At 43.3% G+C, this 21,036-nt stretch overlaps 3 protein-coding genes across 4 annotated transcripts; 2 read left to right on the top strand and 1 right to left on the bottom strand.

Annotated features, from left to right (window-relative positions):
* Positions 1–432: 432 nt before the first annotated feature.
* anxa3b (annexin A3b) lies at positions 433–5,887 on the top strand. Its single transcript, XM_060050220.1, has 14 exons — positions 433–586; positions 905–945; positions 1,155–1,205; positions 1,530–1,617; positions 1,725–1,819; positions 1,960–2,073; positions 2,977–3,067; positions 3,168–3,247; positions 3,546–3,602; positions 3,957–4,050; positions 4,140–4,235; positions 4,721–4,779; positions 5,382–5,504; positions 5,620–5,887. The coding sequence occupies exons 2-14, from the start codon at positions 934–936 to the stop codon at positions 5,677–5,679; spliced, it is 1,020 nt and encodes a 339-aa protein (XP_059906203.1). The 5' UTR covers positions 433–586; positions 905–933; the 3' UTR covers positions 5,680–5,887.
* A 64-nt stretch (positions 5,888–5,951) lies between these two features.
* rcl1 (RNA terminal phosphate cyclase-like 1) lies at positions 5,952–14,254 on the bottom strand. Its single transcript, XM_060050219.1, has 9 exons — positions 14,015–14,254; positions 13,607–13,678; positions 13,309–13,484; positions 12,450–12,524; positions 12,190–12,314; positions 11,715–11,840; positions 11,453–11,609; positions 7,065–7,168; positions 5,952–6,196 (listed from the first exon to the last, which is right to left on the bottom strand). The coding sequence occupies exons 1-9, from the start codon at positions 14,142–14,144 to the stop codon at positions 6,043–6,045; spliced, it is 1,119 nt and encodes a 372-aa protein (XP_059906202.1). The 5' UTR covers positions 14,145–14,254; the 3' UTR covers positions 5,952–6,042.
* A 537-nt stretch (positions 14,255–14,791) lies between these two features.
* On the top strand, positions 14,792–20,879 carry ak3 (adenylate kinase 3). 2 transcript variants are annotated; one of them, XR_009525375.1, is made up of 6 exons: positions 14,792–15,180; positions 16,518–16,637; positions 17,116–17,288; positions 17,669–17,712; positions 17,799–17,985; positions 18,104–18,222. XR_009525375.1 is itself a non-coding variant. In XM_060050221.1 (5 exons), the coding sequence occupies exons 1-5, from the start codon at positions 15,033–15,035 to the stop codon at positions 19,086–19,088; spliced, it is 651 nt and encodes a 216-aa protein (XP_059906204.1). In that variant the 5' UTR covers positions 14,798–15,032; the 3' UTR covers positions 19,089–20,879. The 2 variants fall into 2 exon arrangements, 1 of the variants encoding a protein (XP_059906204.1); XM_060050221.1 differs by lacking the exons at positions 17,669–17,712; positions 17,799–17,985 and adding an exon at positions 18,998–20,879 and having other exon boundaries at positions 14,798–15,180.
* Positions 20,880–21,036: the final 157 nt, after the last annotated feature.

Below are 21,036 nucleotides of genomic sequence, written 5' to 3' on the forward strand. Positions count from 1 at the left end.
TGACATGAATTGACGCAATTTAATCCAAGAAGCTTTGATTAATAAACCCAAAAATACTACGGGTCTATAACCTTCAGAGTACGCCTACATGGACACGCATCTGTTCCTCTTCCATGTTCTCTTCCCTATTCCAGCCAGGCTGAAGGAGGATCTGGGATGTAGCGTTATCCCGGTCTACCACTCCGCAATTTCTGGGCTGTCGCTTCCGATCCCTGCTTCCTACGAACTATGTACGGCAGTTCACAGTTCAAGGGGTGAGACGAAGAACAAAATAGACAGAAAAACAACAGCAACTACGAGAAGAATTATTCTGATTTTTGTTATGGGCATGTTCACGGAGCAATACCCGAAATATGTATAGGAACGGATATCTCTCTGTCGAAAGTCCCTCCCCCGCTTTCACCTCTCCCCGTTAAGCCCCATGTACCTGACAGTCCCTCCCATAACGCTCACTTGGTGCATCTCAAGCGAGGTGGGATCCCAGCCCATGGGCGTGCCTTATCAGTAACTTTACTAAAAGGTGCGGCAAGCTGCCAAAGTAATCTTTTGTAAAGCCTACTGACTGAGTCCTCGTTGCTTTTCCAAGGTAAGCAAATTCATATTTGTGGTGTTTTTAACAAGATATTTGATAATCGAACTTTCCGAATATGACGCACATCTGTTTAGTACTACGTTACCCTTAGTATTATATGGATGCTCGTTACAGATTTAGTGATTTACTGTTTAACATGCTTGGCTGTAGGCTACTCCCATTGGCGTCAAAGTTGTTTGTTGAAATGAATAAACAGTGAATTTATTTACGTCACATCATTTGAACAGATATAACAGTATGGGGTAATTCTGGAACTCGATCTAAATAGGCCTACATCCTGTTAACAAATACATGTTATGATGTTATACCCAGTTTCTGACCTAACCTCAAACCGAAGGAAAATGTCTGTGTGGGTGAGTATTCTCATTTAGACAAACAGCACATTACAGAGGTGTGTGTGTGTGTGTGTGTGTGTGTGTGTGTGTGTGTGTGTGTGTGTGTGTGTGTGTGTGTGTGTGTGTGTGTGTGTGTGTGTGTGTGTGTGATAGAGAGGCCTCACATTATTGTAAAGACAATGGGTATTGATTGCACGATTATTCATTACTTATTATGACTTGCCCAGGATGATCTGGATCTGATGTTGGACTCTCCAACGCCCTCGCTGTCTGTAGCTGTAAGTGGTGAACATTTAGGACTGTCGTTCTCGTCTTTTTACTACATGAGCAGTTGTAAAACACTAAGTAAACACACACACAGACCCCACACATCACACACCACACACACTTTGCATTTCAAATGTTGGACTCCAAAGGATGGCTGTTGATGGCCCAGATATTACTGCGACCTTTGTGAGCCCTTTTAACCAGAGCTAAAATCTGATGAATAGAATTAGTAGGTATCAAAATATCAATTTGTTATTCACCAGGACAAATAAATGATGTTTTAGAATCTGAAATAGCTTCCTTAACATGACGATCACGTTCTGTTTGTGTTCCAGTCCAGTGCGAGGGGTACTGTTAAGGCCAGCGCAAATTTCAAAATGGCAGATGACGTATCAGTGTTGAGGAAAGCCATGGAGGGCTTGGGTGAGTTTATGCACAAATACTTCACCTAATATATACGTCTCTCAGACTCTCGCACCCACCTGAAACGAAGAATATAACCTGGATGTGTCTGGTTCTCTGGTCTGCAGGCACCACTGAGAAGAAACTGGTCGACGTTCTGACCCAGAGGAGCAACGCCCAGCGGCTGCTCATCAGTGATGCGTATCAGAAGGCCACGGGCAGGGTACACACTCGGCCTCCATCTTGAATATCAACCGCCCAACACAACAACACCATAAGGCTCGGATGGCAGTGGACTCAGAATTCTGTTCTCCAAATAATACCATTCTCCAAATAATACCATTCCTTTAACTCCTCTTTCAGGCCCTGATAGACGACCTGAAGAGTGACACGGGTGGAGACTTTGAGGATGTTCTGGTTGCCCTGGTAACCCCTCCTGATGTCTACGACTGTCGGGAGATCATCAGCGCCATTAAGGCAAGGCTCTGGTGCATTAGAAAACACTTCTTCAGAGAAAGGACCGTTACATACCACGGAACATGCAGGACAGCTCTCCTGCCCTGCCCATAAGCAAGGCTGGGGCACTACAAATGGAGTTGGTTTCCAGACACTACACTGTGGAGCCGCCCGCTGCTTCTACCATAGGATATGTCGAATGCAGAGGGATAATTGTTTTTCCAACAGGGTTAATGAAGTATATTTTCTCATTATGCTGGTTCATTCATCTATAATCAGAAGGCAATTTATCGCCAAAGGATTTTTCAAATTCAAGGATATATGGGTACAAACAATACAAACACAATATCATGGATATTTATGCTAAATATCACCACATCAATATGGGGTAGTTCCCCATATGATTTTTCTTACCCATTTATAACATACTTTTCTTCAGGGGTGTTATGTTTAGGGATTCAGCCCCTATGAATCACCACGCAGGCGTGGTCACAGTTCATACCCCGCCAAAAAACATGTATAAAATCAGTGAATCATCAGAGGTTGAGAAAGTCCACAGGAAACTGAAGGTTTGCAGTTAGCGGTTTGGCCAGTTAGTCAACATCTGACTGAGACATCTGGATAAGGACACCACGTCCAGCGACAATGTGTAAGATTGACCTTGAGTTCACAGACGATCTGTTAAAGAGCTTTGGAAGATTGTAACATCACATATTATGTGGTCAAGATTCTTGGAAAGTTGTGTGTTACTTCACAGATGCAGTGTTGAAGAGAGTTTGTAAGATTGTCACATCATAGATGATGTGTTCAAGATCTTTGGAAAACTGTAGCATCATACATGATGTGTTTGGAAGACTTGTTAAATCTCTTATGGCAACGCACGTGATGTCACTGATGCTTATCTTTCCTCTGTTCCATGTCCAGGGGGCTGGGACCACAGAAAGTGTCCTGACGGAAATGTTTGCCTCCAGAACTAACAAACAGATAGTTGCCTTTAGCGCTGCGTATCTGGCCGGTAAGCGTCGCAACCTAACTCAACTCCTTCCTCTATGGCCAGATAAAATATTGTGTTATGCATCAAGCAATGCCCATTTACTTTGCGTTTTTGTTCCTAGAAACGGGAAAGGCTTTGTCGCACGATCTCCAGTCAGAGGTCTCGGGGGAATACGGAAAAGCCCTGATATTGCTGTCTGAGGTAACGTACAGTTCAACACATTAGGATGTGGCAGGAAGAAACCATCAAGCTTTGCAGCTCCCTGGGAATACACTCCAAGACAAATACACAGCTTGTATCTTTTGCTCAAGCACATGAATTCATGGTCAGACTATATTTCTTCGAGGGGAGTTTTTCCCTAATAAATATTTCTTTCTAGTCCAAAAACTGGTCGTTAAATACAATTTTGTAATAACAAAATTGAATCAATCATATTTTCTATAAAAAATGTATCCAAAATGACACACATTCACAGCTGACTTTAACTCTGTCCTTGCAGGGGAAGAGAGACGAGAGCACCAAAGTCGATGCGGCCAAAGCCAAGGCGGATGCTAAGGTGTGTTTTGTGTTCTTCCCCTCCTCCCTATGTAAACAAGCCATGCCATTTTTTTTTTCTTGTTGGCAAGGTTACGTAAGGGCCTTGTCAGGTTGTATGACTGAAATGATCATGTCGAAGACTGCCAGTCTGGCCCAATGTCAACAAGGTGATCATCGAATCTTGTTTATTAATACAATCTAGCACAACTACTAAAGGACGCTATTCAAGAAAGCATTTCAAACGACTCTCTAATGACTCAACTGGTAATTAGCTTTGCAAATTGTTGTTTGGTTTGAAGACTTGGTAAATAAGTTTCAGTATGGGTTGTACCACGTTCACCTTCGACACTTCTGTACCCATGTGTCTCTTCAGATCCTCTATGAAGCCGGGGAGAAGAAATGGGGCACAGATGAGAGCAAGTTTGTGGACATCCTGTGCCACAGCAGCGTCCCCCAGCTCCGGCAGAGTGAGTTGATATACAGACAATCTGTGTGTTCCTCAATGCGTTTGTCCTTCCCCATGGTTTTAACATTGCGCGGGTCTTTTTTTCGACAGCCATGGTGGAGTACAAGAGCATCAGCAAGAAGAGTCTGCAGGAGAGCATCGAGGGGGAGATGTCCGGGAATCTGGAGGATCTCCTGGTCGCCATAGGTACGGACCACACCTGAATAATAGTCATGCTCTGCACTGTGGCACATTTACCACGGCCACATATTAATGCCAACATGGGAAACATAAACAGACCCAGTACCAAGTTATAACCAAATATTGTCCTATTACAGTGTTAAAAAGCCACTCTTAGGAGAATGCTTCAGATACACGATTTCGTTATAAATAGGATCAGTGGGCTTTCCGGCCATCAGACTGCTGTCTGTAGTCACCTGACGTAGTTCAGCTTCTTGTGTTCCAACAAGAACCTGAACTCGTATAAAAGGATTTTGATAAGAAAAATAATCTTGGTAGAACTAGTTACTGTCTTTCTTATTTAATATTCTTGTGGCTTTATTAATAAACGCATACATTTCAACTTTGTTTGCTGCATTGTGCACGTAATACGACTGCATTTTCTTTATACTACCGTCACCAACACATAACCTCCTAAATGCCGCTTACAACCTGCTTGTGGATCTTTTCAGTGAAGTGTGCGAAGAGCACCCCCACCTATCTAGCAGAGAGGCTGTTCAAGGGGATGAAGGTAAGCTACTACTGCAGCTATTCTGTTTGTGCTTGAACAACAGCGCTAAGCCTTCGCTTAAGACCCACACATTGTGTGTGTGCCACATCTCTGACTGGCCTTGGACAAGAATGTCACACTGGACAAAAAATGTAAACTGTCGCTTTTCCTTTTAACCGATGTTACGCACATATTGAGTTTACCAGGAATTTGTCTGAGGCGAACATGAGATTTGATGGGCTATGTTTCATTTACCTTTCAAATGATACATCGTTTTTTGCTATGTTCAGTACTAAGTGTATTGTTTAACCATGAACCAAGTTTCAAAAGTTTGTACCATAGAAAGTATGCTATACTGTTAGTACATTCTTTTGAATAGTTTTATCTTCCTTTTTTTTTTTTTTACAACTGAGACATCTTACATTTATACCATGGATCACCGGCTATTTAAATGATGTTTTATAACATTTTATGTACAATTGAGGCATCTAGTGAAACTGTTTAATTTGTGTCTGCCATCCCACCAACTCCACCCTTCAAGTTTAGAACACCTGCATAAAGAAGCTTGACATATTCTCGCCTGTACCTTTACTTTACGTGTGTTTGTCTGTGTGTGTGACTAGGGCCCGGGAACGACTGAGTCCATCCTGACCAGAATTATAGTGAGCCGCTCAGAGCTGGACTTGCTCGATATCAGAGCGGACTACAAAAAGCTGTTCGGCACCTCCCTCTACTCTGCTTTAACGGTAAACAACATGAACACACTCATTGAATATATTTATAATTGCCGATATTATACACAGCAGGAACCATATTTATCCATGTGAAATGTTTGGGCTAATCTTAATTCAATCTTTCCAGTCTGAGGTTTCCGGGGACTATGGTGAATGTCTGAAGCGTCTCTGTGGTGGAGAGGACTGAAGACACGTTTGATGAGGAACATATGACCCGTTGTAACCCCTGCAATGAGGAATATGAGATGGCAGCCATTGCTGCACTAATGTTTGTGCTTGTGTCTATGATTAAGTGTTGAACGAACGCATAAGTCAGAATGCTGTTGACAAATATGTCGATGTTTGAGAAATACAATCACTAAGCTCTGATAAATAATTGTCATCTTTCTAATCAACATGCTAATATTGAATGTTTTTCATCTAAAATAACGTTAAAAAAAAACACCACAACCGTCAAGATCGACTTTATAATTTAATTACAAAACCTCCTTTCCCAATCCGACGGACATGTTTGAGCATATAAAATGACGGGTTAGTGATATAAAAACAGTTACTTGGTAACTTTACTAATGTTGCTAAAGCCGACTCCTACGCAGGTCATCAGCACCTTCTCCCCTCCCTTCCTCTCGTCTTCCAAAGGTGGCTTGGCCTCCATCTTGAACATGATCTGGAAGAAGTCTCTAATATGGCGGAGGAATTCAACCCTAGACAAAAGAGTCACAGAGGAAAGGTTTCAAATCGTCAGCATGAAGTCAAGACTTGGCTCTATGCAGGATTGAATTGGCAAGCGATATTCCTGAACCAGGATACTTGCATGTGACTCCACAAATCCTACGACAATAAGTAAACAACAAATACGAAGAGATCTATTGGTCAACATGACATTACACTAGGGGAGAAGCATATCAATTTTCTTTCTACAAAAGGTAAACAATACGTTTTTCTCCTAAGACTACATGTTTGACTAAATATATGAAAACAGAATCAATATAGTTCCTATCTTAAAAGTGACCCAGGTTGACCATTGTTAGTACTCATAGGACAAACAACGAGGGGTGCCTTGCGATGGCACTGCCAATCTTCAGTTATCATAGTACTGTACTTTAGAAGGACACAGCACCGGTACCATGATAACTGAAAATGGACAGTTCATAGTCCTTGTGGTGCGCTCGGTCCCTGGTCCAGCTGGGAGCGGGTGTGGCGAGGCTTGCATCTGGCCCGTTGGCCCACACCGCCACAGTTCAACATCTCTTTAAGAATGATCTCAAACAAAAACAACCAAATATTTATATGACCCTGAGCGAGAAGCAGCACTAAAAAACAATTAATATAAAAAAATGTTAGTTACATTTTCGAGATAAATTACCAAACCAATGAAATTAATTCAAACACATTTTCTGCTGATCCGACTACTCGTTTTAGTGCCCGGGTAAAATTAAACCAAAAACATCAGTCTCCATAGAAGCAGTTACGCAACTACCACTATGATGGAATGACAACAACATGAAGCCGAAGCAGTTTGTTTTTCCAGCCTTCTGTTTATCGGAGCGCGTGTGTGCGTGCGCAACTTACGTGTAGGGAGAGAGTGGACCGAGCAGCACCTTTGACACATCCTGTTGGCCTAAGGTCATGAAGAGCAACGCCAGGCTCTGATTGGTCGAATCGACACAGCCGCCCTGAACAAAACAAGGGGGGAAAAAGAGGGGCTATTGCGTCAGCAGCAGCAACAACCAAAAATTAAACAAACCTACGTCAGAAGGCTTGAGAGCTTTCCCAGGAAAGGACTCGTTCACCTTTCTTGCAAATCGATAACGATGCACGCGAACCACAATCATAGAAAAACACAGCGTCACTAAAGAGGCTGGAGGTCATTACACCCAACAGACTGGCCTCCCCAATACACACAGGAGAAAGTTTGTTTTTAAAGGGTTCATCTTTTGATTCACAATGAGGGCCTCTGTTTTGGAGGAGTTGCCAACTTGGTCTTTCCTCTCCATTAGACACACGTGTTTCATTTACTGCATTGATCACTAATTAAAACCTGAACTATTTCTGTCCTGGCGACGCGACGCACAAGGAGAAAGTCCTCACTTCCTCACCCAGAGGGAAAACATATTTGTTATTCTCGTAATGTCTGACTCATTTCCTCTGGCTGATTATTCGTGTCCTTTCCGCATTTTTTTTTTTAAAACCTTTTAAAAGATTCTTCCAAGTATGTTCATAGAGTCAGGCTTTAGAGTTCAGAAGGCCGGAATGCTCACCATGAGTTTAAAATGCAAGACATTTTCACCTTGTTGGCCAACTTCGACATTTATATTCACCTTTTCAACAAGTATGCCAGAATTAATTTACAACAAGTTACTGCTTCCGCCCGGTTATACAACAGCTCACACTTTCACAGGATCCAATTAATAATAGTGAAACATTGAAAGGCAATCTTATGTTTTGTCATATTGTAATTACAAACTGAATTTAAAATGCACCACATCACAGAAAGACACTCTTAATTAAATTCCAAATTACCTTTAAAACGAGTCCCCAATGGAAACCATTTACATACATTGAAATCTAGATCATTCTTATTATAAATGTGGGAGAACATTGCCTGCTGTGGTTTTCTTTACCAAATTGGATCAACAAAAGGAAGTATTAAAAGTCTATTTTAAAACTTCAATTCAGTTTTTGAATTGAAATGCAATGGCATCTAAATTCATAGCGCATTATACCTATATTATTTGTCACAACACATACCATATGCATTTCTAAATTTCTTCTTGAAAGCACACACTAAAGAAAAGGACCATTTAATTTTGCCTAATTTCTGTGACTAAAGATAATGTGCGAGATACAATGTTGCTGTACAGTTTTATTTTGTAGTAATCCTACAAAAACAAACTTTACTATATCATTATTGCTTGTTGCAAAAATAACATGTGACATCTTTTGCAACAAGATCAAGTTTGCCTCAACCTTTAGGAATAGGATACGTTCTTAAAAACGTACACATATACGTTTCCCCCATATAGCAATGACCTTACCTTCCTTGCTCTCAGTCCTGCACTGAAGCCCATCCTGAAAGTACAGAGACATCCTATATAACCTCACCACGAGCCACCTGCCAACAGGTCTCACCTGGAAAAGCCCCTAGAATCCCTACCTAGAGAATGCCACTCCCTACGGTACCATCTGGATAATTGTCTGTGGAGTAGCTCATACAACACTCACCGCCATGCAGACGTTAACTGGAACGGAAAAAAGGTTAACATATGGAGATCCCCGCTTGCACGAGTCCGTCCACGCTGGCTCCCAAGGCTGAATGCCCCGCCGTGTAGTTATGACATTTCACTACAAAAGTGGACCGTACTGATTAACCCGAAAACAAACACGCACACAAACGTATTGAGAGTAACCTTCGACAGCAGCAGCCGCACTTCTGGGCTTCAAACATTAACCGCCCGAGGTCTCGCCTCCGCCTCGATCCGGAACCATCCTGCGTGTCCCCCTTGACACCGGCCACTGGAACCAAGACGACCCGTCTGCCCCTAGACTTGTACCTGCTGCTACGGCCGACGCTTTTAACATCCACAAATGTTCTTAAGCGGAGGCTCACGTGACCCCGCCCCTGCAGCGCCGCCACGGCGACGGGGGGAGCGACGACGTCTGACAATATCGCTCTTTCAGGGATAACCGGCGTTGTCCTGACCGCCTAACGCAACTCACATGGCTCCGACGAGGGGGGAGGGGGGGGGGGGAGAGGCCACCACTGCAGAATGAAGTCAGTGTCGCGGGATGTAACTAATTGTAAGGGCTTGTGTTTATCCTCATGTCATGCACGTTTTTAAATGATTTGTGCTGCTCTACATTTTACTAGTCAATTGCTTTAACCCGTACTTTGTGAGCCATAAACCATTCTAAATGATATTTCTCGACTTCCTCCCAGCATTGTCCCAGGTCCTATAAACAGCCATGTACACAACCACACAGCTCAACGTGTCCATTCACAAACAATACACATTCCTAGCTAGTGGATTCGTAAAAAGTTGAGATTGTGCAGTGAGATTGATTTTACTAACGAACAGAAATGTTTTGATATCCAAAAAGGTCAAAGGAATAGTAGTAAAGTCTCTTAGAAAGACGTCCGTTGGAAAAAGAGAAAGTGATTTGCATATCAAGGGCTGTTCTCTGCTCGACCAATCAGCAACTAGTTGAAGTAACCTCTGCAGAGACGTAGCAAACTAGAGGGAGGTGGGTACGTTTCACGTACGCAGGTCTGCAAACCACAAAAGGGGCGTGGTCATGTGTCAGTGTAGCAACGTGATCTTCGTACCCTTGCTGACCCAAAAGTGTCATTTGGGCTTCAGGAACCTTGGGTCAGGTTTACGTCTGTATTTTTGTATATTTTCGCATGGTTCCAAACAATACATATCATTTGTCACGGTTGTTTCAAATAAGAGGGTAGTGCAACTACTCCTACACAAGTCTACTCAACACTGCTCTGTAACCCTAACCTCCCAGCGCTTCCCATCTGTTTGACCTCTTTCAAGCAACCCAGCCTTTAGAAACAAAACCGTTAAAAGCCAATGCTTTTCAGTTACATATCGACTGACTCCTTCATGGATTGTCAGATCTAAACATGATCTCTTCTTTGCACCACTACATAAACGGTTCAAGATGGCCCACTTGAATTCCTTTTCTTTCGGTCTCCAGTCAAATAGTTCTCAACAACATTCCAAGCCCCGCATGCCTATCATTTCAAGACTTATGCGTAAACAATGGCAGCCACTCTAGGGTTCTCCATAACTAAAGTATAGTCAACACCTCTGAATTACTGGCTGGGTGGGTGCTGCAGCATACAGCATGGGATTCTCCAACACCATTCCAGATATTCTCCTGCAGAGAAAATTTAGTCCAATGGCAGGTATGACTACTTGTTACCAGACACCAATTGGGTTGTTACTCTGCTACCTGGGTTGAAGTTAATATAGAATGCCTTCATGTAGAACCATGTTGGAAAACGCAGCCTGTATTAGGACATGTACACAACAGGAGCATTTTCGAACCATAACGTCTGTTGGATGACTCCTGCTCGCTACAGACTTATTTATTGCTTATTGTCTCTCTGGAATACCCACATAGATTGTATTTCACCCAGACATTGACAATAAAAAAGCAGAGTGGCTTTTCAAAATGTGCACTACTTTCTGTCAGTCCTAGTTATATTTTCCATCGGTTAGTCTCTGTATTTAATTTAAAGTGGAAAATGTCTGTCCCACGTCTCTGTTGTAACGGCAACGCCAGGCTGAGCTTTCCTCCTGTGCTCTACTCAAAGCGAGATCGTGGTGAATCTGTGTACTCAAAGTACCTTTAACTACGCGGTCAATACCATTGTACTGTCAGTGGACTGGAGCACGGAGCTACGGGCCTGGCCTACCTACAGAGTGAAACTAATTCCCTGACTCTGTGGTTGGACGCATTTCCAAGGAAAACGGGAATGTGCAGGGCTGCAACGGATCTTGTGTGTGTGATCTCTGATAGCAGGATAAATAAGACGCCATTATTATCATTATTAATATGGTATGATAACCATATCATGTTACATTATGATTTGAATCAGTCCAAAAGTCAGACTCATGCTTGAGTTGTACTTTAAGAACACGATTGCACGCCTCCATGATTTGGTACAGAATTACTTCAACTGTTACCATTATAATTTATCCCTCCGCTGCTTGCTCCCCCAACATGACTTAGTGGGCCTTAGGGGCCGGTGTTGCCTTCAACACAACTCATTTTCCATTTCATTATTCTAATCCATTTGGAAATGGTGCTTTTTTGTGTATTCGTGCACGCTATCATGGGCCAATTAATAATGAACTCAACACTGGTTCTCAAGACCATCATTCAAAGCTAAAAAACACAAACACAACCGAAAGAGAGTTTGAGTGTGTGTGTGTGTTTCCCACCCTGTGTATCTCCTCCAGCAGCAGCTTGGCACAGTTCTTGCCGAGGTCCTCTGGGAGAATGGTTGGCCCCTGGCCCTGTGGTGCGGAGCTCAGCTCGGCGCTCAGGAAGAACCCCTTCTGGGTCTCCGCCGCCAGAACCAGCCCGAAGCCCGGAGACCTGGGGACCCATCAGACCCCGTTAGAAACACTGGTCCCAGTAGAACCCGGGAGGCGTTCTAGACATCATCGTTGCAATGTTAATTGTTTTGTTCTGGAGACTCACTTCCCAGAGTTGGCTCCCTTCAGGTGGTCCGTGTAGATGTAAATGTCTGGAATGAACTTGTTAATGACGCTGCGGGCTGAGTCTACGATCCGGTTGGCCATCTGTGGGGAGACTCTCACCGAGTATCTGAACGCATGGAGTCAAGGAGCTGCAGCCGGCTTACCACATGCAGTGTAACTGGGATGGGCTCACTTCATGCTCCAGTAGCCAATCCCTCAACATAAGTCTAACACATGCCAAACCGATGTGGATAAGATCATAGAATAATGAATATTGTTGGCTACGAAACTGCTGAGAGATATGCTAGTTTATTGTAGTGTGGGTATTGGTTTAAAGTTAGGAAGACACTAGATTTGTTGGCTCCTCACAACAAAACGACTAGCAGCGTCGCCTATTTGAGCATGATATTGACCTATACACAATGTGGATAATATTCCCGTCAGATGTGTTGCGCTACAACCGTGCTGTAGGATACGCTATGCCTCTTATCCTCTTGATCTTGCCTGGCTCCGTCAATTGCACCGGCCGGAGGGTCCTGCGTATGGGACAGGAGAATATCACCTCCCCTCCACCGCCTGGGGCCATGCCTCTCTTCACCACCTGGGGGCGCCAGAAACACAGGAGAGAAAGGTAGGGAGCCAAACATGAGGAGGGTGGAGGGGGCGGGGTGGGCACGCAGATAGAGAGGGGGAGAACGGGCTTCAGGACTCTGTATTCGTGTGCTGATGTCCATACCTTCATTTCCAAGCCATCTCCGTCGATGCCAAACTGCTTCAGTAGAGGGAGGGCTGTGGTTTTAAGCAGATCAACCTGCAGGAAAACACAGTCCAGTCAGATCCTAGCACAATCCCATCCAGATGAACTGGGCTGTGCATGTTTTAGGTATTCCTGGACCGTGTCCACATGTAATGATTTTGTTAAAAGATGCTGCTTTTGTAAAGAGAGAGGAACGATTAGAACAAGATTGTGAAAATAAACCTCAAGAATCTTTTCCTCTGCTCTGTCCCTCCTTATTTTATTCCTCCATTGAGAAGAGTTGATGCATCAATGATTGACAGGCAGGATGGATAACCCGAACCAATAAAGGAACAGCTGCCCCCGATTGGTCAGAAGAATGCTGGGTGTGGTCTCAATTCGACATTAGCTCATACAGACTCAAAAAACAAGACTCAAAATTATCCTCAAACCGCATTTCTCTCAGCAATGGCTGAGGGATTGGCTATACCTTTTCATAATCGCAATGTGGAACTGCTGCAAGAGCTACTTGCACGTCTAAATGACTTAAAGCAGACTCCAGAATTGGTTGTATATGAAAAAGGATAGGCCATGACGTTTTGTACTTTCTATTCCTCTAAATATAATATTTGTCAAATAGTGTCACAGTCCAATAACACTAGTGCATAGTGAAAATCGACCCAGCAACCCTGGTGGGGTTGACAGCATACCTGGTAAGCTACAAAGTCCCAAAATAAACAAAGCCTATTTGGTGGCAAGCTGGACAAGTGTACATTGACAGAGGGGTAATACAAGCATTTTCCTTTAAGCTGATCCTACAGATGCCACCAATCAGATCCAGGGATGATCAAATACTCACGGAGGGGTCAGTGGGGTCGTTGGTGACTCCCTTCAGGGTGGCCTTCAGGGGCGTCTTCATGAAGGCAGCCAGCATGAGAAGCCCCTCCAGGTAGTAGCCGATAGACCGCTGCGGGTTACAGTCATGCTCAATGGTTCCGCCCAACAGCAGGCCAGGCTGGTAAAACAACACGGTACCTAATAGGAATATGCATAAACAGAAGACATAATAATGACCGGAATGTCTTGTTAGTCGTCTAGTTATTACACATCAACGGTGGACACAGGAAGATGTATATGCTGGAGAAAAGGGAGCTCACCTGTTTGATTAATTTCTATCTTAGTTCCATTGGTCACTTTGTCGAGGAGCCTGATGAAGCTGGCCTCAAAGTCTAAGGAGAACATATACATAGGATTGCCATCAGCACGAGTCGCCGTCTGCGTGATGTCTTACATAATGTGACCATGTGGTTCTGGACGGCTGCTGTGGAGTCAGTACTAAACACACCTGAAGGATCCACAAAGTGCGCTGGCTTCAGAACAATTAATTTTACGATCAACAAACACTAAAATGTGTTGTGATGCCCGAAACGGAAACGTGGAACAATTCAATAAGTAAAAGACAGCATCACATGAACTCCTCCTCTTAGACGCCAAACCAACAACACGGAGTCAGTAAGTGCGCAGCAGCTAGCCGCCATGCTACCAGCTGAGGAGCTGCTACTCACCTCGCAGCCCTGGGTTGTCGTCTCGGGAACGGATGCCTTTTATTCTAACCCGCTTCCCGCTTAACGTGGACAACACTAGCCTCTGTCGGAAGAAATTGCATCCTTCATACTCGAGTCCGTGGCTTGTCATGTTTTTTGTCTCAGAAACACGTTCATGAGTTTCCACGTGTGTTTGGTTCGGAGAGCTGGGAGGCGGTGGTGGTGGTGGGGGAGAGTACGGAGTGGCAGGAGGGTCAAAGAGGAGGGGACTCTTGAGGTGCAGCGTCTCTGATAACCGCTAGAGAGAGCGCGTGGACAAGTCAATGATGCGCCGTGGGAGACTGACGCTAAATGACATTGATGACACTGACGCAAAATGACAGGAAATCTAATTGCGTGTTTTAGATTTTTTAAACACAACGTAGATTACCGGTAGCCGCAGAGCAGATCGATCGCATAAACCCACATTTTACTGTTGACATTCGTAGTAGACATCTACAGAAAAAGGAAAGGTTGAAATATTTTCACATGGCATGGTCCTGTTTCACCACAATCACAGTGAACTGCACAATGTATGGGATTAGTCATGTAGCAGCACTAGATGTATTATATAATCGTGCTACACAATAGAACTAGGGTGTTATTGAGTTGTATTCCGCACCCGACAAAGTTGTAAGTGTTTTTTTTATAGCGAAATTCTAAGGATGGGCGCAGTGTCTCCTCTAGCTCAGTGTGCAACGTTAAGCGAGCTCCTATTGGCCCCCGCTGGGGCTGTGACGACGATCTCTACACACATCCCCTCCGTCTCTCTTCCTGTTTCATTCTGGAGTGGAGGAACATATTCAAGGTCCAGTAACTGCTAAGACTCGCCCCCTTTGGACTATTGCGCAGATGTTTGGAGATAACTTGCGTGTGGTGTGCACGGTGCAGGCATAGGCACCCAGGAGTGCTACGTTGGTTGATCAAGGTGCGCCCGTTTTTTAAGGGGATGGAGACTTAGTTGCATTTACCCGAATAAGTTTGAAGGAATTGCCTCAAAATGGTTCTTCAGCGCATATTCCGTGCTGTCGTGATGGGACCTCCGGGTTCAGGGAAAGGAACGGTGTCTTCGCGTATCACCAAAACTTTCGGACTGAAGCATCTCTCGAGCGGAGATCTGCTCAGAGCAAACATCGAATCCAAGACTGGTAAGAAACTATTCAACAAGCAGACAAACGTTTATTATTATGCAACGAATTGTCCAAACAGGAGAATGGAAGGAGAGTGTCTGGTCTCGTTCTGTCTTGCGCCCCCCCCCCCCAGACAAACACATCAACGAACACGCAGTTTGCCTGTTGTAGTTTGATAAGTTCTTCTTGCAGTTCTTGTTATCTTTAACTGTGTGTGTGTGTGTGTGTGTGTGTGTGTGTGTGTGTGTGTGTGTGTGTGTGTGTGGTGCTTGGGTGTGTGTGTGTGTGTGTGTGTGTGTGTGTGTGTATACGTGCAGAATGCACGTATACCTGCAAGCCACGTTGTCACATGCCAAGGTCAAGACAGCGAATGGAGCGGCAGTGTGTTTGTGTGTTTACACTATAAACACACAACTATCTCCTCTCACACTTGGAGGAAGGCCCATATAATCCCCCACACCACCATCGACACTAGAGAGAATCCCATGAAGACTAATAACGTGCAAAACTCGACTGCTTTTAAAATATACTTTCATACCATAAACGCATGCAAAAACATATGATACTGCAAAACCTCCTATACTGAACTTATGGTGATGTATATGATCATCAGCACTGCTAACCCTTTATAATTTTAGATGCTGAGAAGTAGTGCTCTAGTTGTGCTTTCATTTACTTTACTACCACTAATTTACTACTAATTCTGTGTCCTTGCCACAATGACTTTGACTAAAGTGCCCATGCTTTATTCCTTTCAAACTTAACCTTGTTGGGTCCCATAGTCTCTGTTTCACATTGATTTTCTTCTACTCAAACTGATGGCTGTTTTAACAGCATTCTTGGCTTGGGGCTGTGATTAAGATAACCCTCTTGTTTGGTCTGACCTCATTTTGGAATGGGCAGAAATATGCAGAACCAGAGTGCCAGACAAAACAATCCATACTAATATACACCCCTTTATAGCCAACTGTATACCTTAGGGTCATCCTGAAGAAAAAATCTCAAATTACAACTTTTCTATTGTCAACAGGTGAGTAACTTTTAGTCAGTTGGTCCTCAGGGTTTGACCCTTCTGAGGAGCCGTAGCCCACAGTAAGGAAATCACAATCTTCAGATGGACTTTGGCCTGTCTGGGCCACAAACCACAGGGGAGTTAGCATCTACTTCTTTGTACTGAACAGAATGTCCAAGCCATGGCTAAAAGGGATGTCAATCACTTCTTATGCTCTTAGGTCATTAGGAGGCTATAATAAAAAGAGAGATAGTCTGCTGTATATTTATACTTTTATATAGTTTGATATTGATATTAGCGTGTGTGTGTGTGTGTGTGTGTGTGTGTGTGTGTGTGATCCCAGAGCTGGGTCTGCTGATGAAGTCGTGCATCGACCACGGCCAGTTGGTACCTGATGATGTCATCTCCCGCCTCATCCTGAGCGACCTGCGGAAAATGGGGAACAGCAGCTGGCTCTTAGATGGTACACACACACACACACACACACACACACACACACACACACACACACACACACACACACACACACACACACACACACACACACACACACACACACACACACACACACACACACACACACACACACACACACACACACACACACACACACAACATTTTATGTGTTCTCAGTCCTAAAGATGAGGCATATAATCTATATTTTTTTATGTATTTGTGTAAACAAATGAGTTTTACCCAAAAGTGACTTGTTTTTCGATCAGGTAGTGAAACATTTCCAATTGTATATCCATATATAATGGCCTTCCTGGAATAACATGTCTCTCTCTCTCTCTTTCTCTTTCTGTCTCTGTCTCTGTCTCTGTGTGTGTGTTTCTCTGTGTGTGTGTGTGTGTGTGTGTGTTTCTCTGTGTGTGCGTGTGTGTGTGTGTGTTTCTCTCTCTGTGTGTGTTTCGTTCCCTCTGGGTGTCTCTCTCCCCCAGGTTTTCCCCGGACCGTGTCCCAGGCGGAGGCCCTGGACGGGGTCTACAGTGTGGACACGGTCATCAACCTGGACGTTCCCTTCCAGACAATCAAGGAGAGGCTCACCTCCCGCTGGACCCACCTGCCCAGCGGAAGGGTCTACAACACAGACTTCAACCCGCCCAAAGTGGCTGTGAGTTCAGACTAATGAGCAGTATTGTTGTTGATTATCATCATTTTTTCATCACACTGCGCACTCATGGGTATTTATACACTCCAGATCGCATCGTTTTCGCACACAGATCGCAATCAGGTTGCGGCCACACTAGTCTCATATTTCAGCCTTCAGACAAATCAACTCAAATCTGATAGCAGCCTAGCTGCAATTTCTTCCATTCTGGTAGAACTTAGGACTCAAAGGGCCAACTTTGGGCCAAACTGATTCAGCATTTAGTCATGCAGTGATTTACTGGGAAAGTAAATAGTAATTGACACACACACATGAAAGAGGGTCAGAGATAAGGTGTGTGAGATGTCAGAGGCCAAGAGGTGACCTTTGCTCTTCTGTTCCAGCCCAGTGAACAGGGTGGTTGGAAGAAGCCCAGAAAAATATATTGGTTAAGTAAATATTGACAAAGGCTTATTTTTTACAAATGTAATTTTAAACCACACCATGAACATTCTTGTTCTGTTGGCTAAACAGGAAGACAAGAAGTGCAACTGGTTTCTCCATGCATGAAGCTGGCATTAAACAAGGCATAAATCCCAGACACACTTTATCTGTGAGAGGACCAGATGTATGACCTATCAGATGCCAGCACCAGGTGTATCCAATACCAGAATCAGGTGTATCAGATACCAGCTCCAAGTGTATCAGATACCAGCCCCAGGTGTGTGATGACATCAAATTGGAGAAGCAACTTCAAGTTAGTGTCCCGGAGCCCAAATGCTGATAACGATGTATTATGGTGGTCACTCAAACCGGTTTTGTTGTATCATATTCTCCAGGGTGTGGATGATGTGACCGGGGAACCACTGGTCCAGAGGGACGACGACACCCCGGAGACCGTCACCAGGAGACTCAAGGCCTACCAGACCCAGACCGAGCCAGTCCTAGAGTACTTCAGGTAGAGTCAGACCCCCCTGGACCTTAGGCGTAGATGATTATAAAGGTTTCACATTGTAAAGGTGATGCAAACCACATAAATAAGAAACATCTGGAATCAGCAAGAAGACTGCCTCTAGATGTTGGGCAATTATTTTGGTTCATTGGGAAAGAGAGCAACGATACACATTATACAGTTACAGACATTTGTCTTTTTAAGTTTAACATGCAAAGCAGGTTTGACTGTTGGGTTTCCATGACCATGCCTTGAACGAGTCAGAGAGAAATAAGGGCCTATGTGCATTCTTGTCTACTCTAAAATAATATTGACTTGAAACGTGGATGTGGGGGTGAACCTGGATGAAAAGTATCAAGATCAGTAACATAAAACTGTGGTTTTCCAGTGTCTCAAGGCTGGGGGTTTCATTCGAGCATTAAACCAACACAAACAGACAAAATACAGCCTGCACTACTGTCTTGCTCCCCCCCATTCCAAGAAACATCAAGCAAAACGATTGGATTATCAATGTAAAAGTTAAAAAAAGTGAAGAATTCTGTATAACATACGTACAATATGGCCATGCAAGCCAACAGTTAACTCCGTATTGCACTAAAATAACAATATTATCATTGTAATAATAGCATTCTTAGATTTACAGATCCCATATAATCGTACTTTTTGATTACTTTTGTATCCCTTTTAAATCTGTTGTTCCTATCCATATCAATACTACAGGCAGTATCACTACATTCGGATAATTGGTCAGTCGATCTGTAATCTGCTATTTGACTTACAGGAGTAAAGGGATACTGGAGGTCTTCTCCGGCACAGAAACCGACAAGATCTGGCCCCATGTGCAGACCTTCCTGACGAGAAAACTCTCCTAAAACGGAGGACGCTAGACTGGTCTGTATGTACGCTCCAGAGATCGGGCGTCACAATGACCTTTCAATTTAGTGCCATGCTTATTGCAGCAACACTCCAGTAGATTGTATTTAATAATGTCTTAAAGATGAGTAACAAGGGATCCATCAATAACGATGGCTCGCGTTTCCTATAGGCCCAACTGCTCCTTTTGTATTTATAAAGGTGGTGGCTTTTAGATGGTACACTTTGCATAATTAGATGTCCTTGTTCCATGGTTTTGCCTTTCTGAACCTGAATAATGACTCATGTAACACAACTTTCAAAAAAGGGAATCGTCCAATCAAAGCTTCTGTAATTAGTTTTGATTAATTTGAGTTTATTTGATTTTACTTTGTCTATCCACATCTAAAATAGATGTAAACCACTAACTGGTGGCAAGCCATATGCTTTCCTGATTCTGTCTTGAATAGATGCACCTCATGTGCTTTCTTCTTAAAATGTTGAATGAAAAAGCAATACTCAATGCTTAACTTCCTGTGAAAAAAGTAATCTTGATTGTTTGGTGAAATTATGAATATATATAATTATATAAAAACATGACTATCTGGCTCATGTACCCAATGCACAGTGACAGGAGTACGATATGAAGTGCCTCTGAGAGTTATTTGATAATTTTGTAGGTCTAGACACAGAAATGATGAGTGCAAGAGATGTGACCAAATAATGAAGACGTCTCATTCATTGATTTGTGGTATATTATTTTTTCTAAGTCTTAACCTGTTATCAGGAACCAATGTATCGACGTAGTGTTTAACTTAAATCCCAATGGCACTCCTTCTGTTCATTTTACCCTTACCCTATCTAACACTCCTAACAGCCCTTGATCAGAGGAGTAGTGAAACCAGCTGTAGCCGACAAAAAGCCCTTTCACACATGCACTGTAGGCCCGACATTCTCCAGTTTATACCCGGGGGTTTGTTGGGATGCTGGTTTAACGTCATGACAAGCACCTGTTTTATTGTCATTACATTTGTGTTACTGGCCTATAGTTTGTATTTTGCGTATCTTACGTCAATGTAATATGTTTTCCAAGTCAAAAGATTTTTGGCTTGGTAATTGAACTAAATACTAAGGGAACATTTGCCTTTAGTAGACTTAAAGGTTGGGTATGGAATTCTCTTTTTGAAAAATTACTGGAAATCCTTATCATAACCCACTTACAGCCACTGAGTTAGAGGAACTGACATGAAAATTAAACAAGTCAATCATCTGTGGAACGGGCAGGGCTCGAAAACTCCAGCCAATGATTTCCAGAACTACCGAGTGGCATTGGACAGTAAGTACGTCAATCAAACGTAGTTTGATTGTAGTTGTAGTGCACTCCCCCTCCCCCGCGTGACCCCTTCGTGCACGTACTCAAAGCTCGTGACCCAGAGCAAGCTTCTGTTTTTTGTTATCCTGAGGTAGCTACTGGAGCTAGCTAACTAGCTAATGTTTCGCTCTTGCGCATCTGTGTTCGCGCTCGTGCATGATTGCGCGTCCACGTATTTGGAATGGGTGGAGTCAGAGTTGAAGAAGAGGGGGTAGGACCATTTGAGTTGTGTATTTTCAAAATCTGCTGGCGTTTCGCAAATCCCATACCCAACCTTTAATCAAAGCACTTCTTCTTGAATAACTTGTACTGTATTGCCAACCACTAAAAATCCGAGATCAATAGCTGCCTTTGATTTGTAATTGTATACATACACACAAATTAATAGATTTATGGTGTGTAATAAAAAACTTCTAATAAAAGTTGCTGTTGCAATATGCTCCTTCTGTAATCCTTCTTTGGATATACACTTTGTCAAATTGTGTCAAATATGAGAAATTTTATATACGAATGTCAAATATTTTAAAAAAGAAAAGAAAAATGACATCTCCATTATGCCATATTGTTATTAAAAAATAACAAAAAAAAGAAAGTTG

Source organism: Gadus macrocephalus, chromosome 4, assembly GCF_031168955.1.
Source record: "Gadus macrocephalus chromosome 4, ASM3116895v1".
Classification (NCBI taxonomy): Eukaryota; Metazoa; Chordata; class Actinopteri; order Gadiformes; family Gadidae; genus Gadus; species Gadus macrocephalus.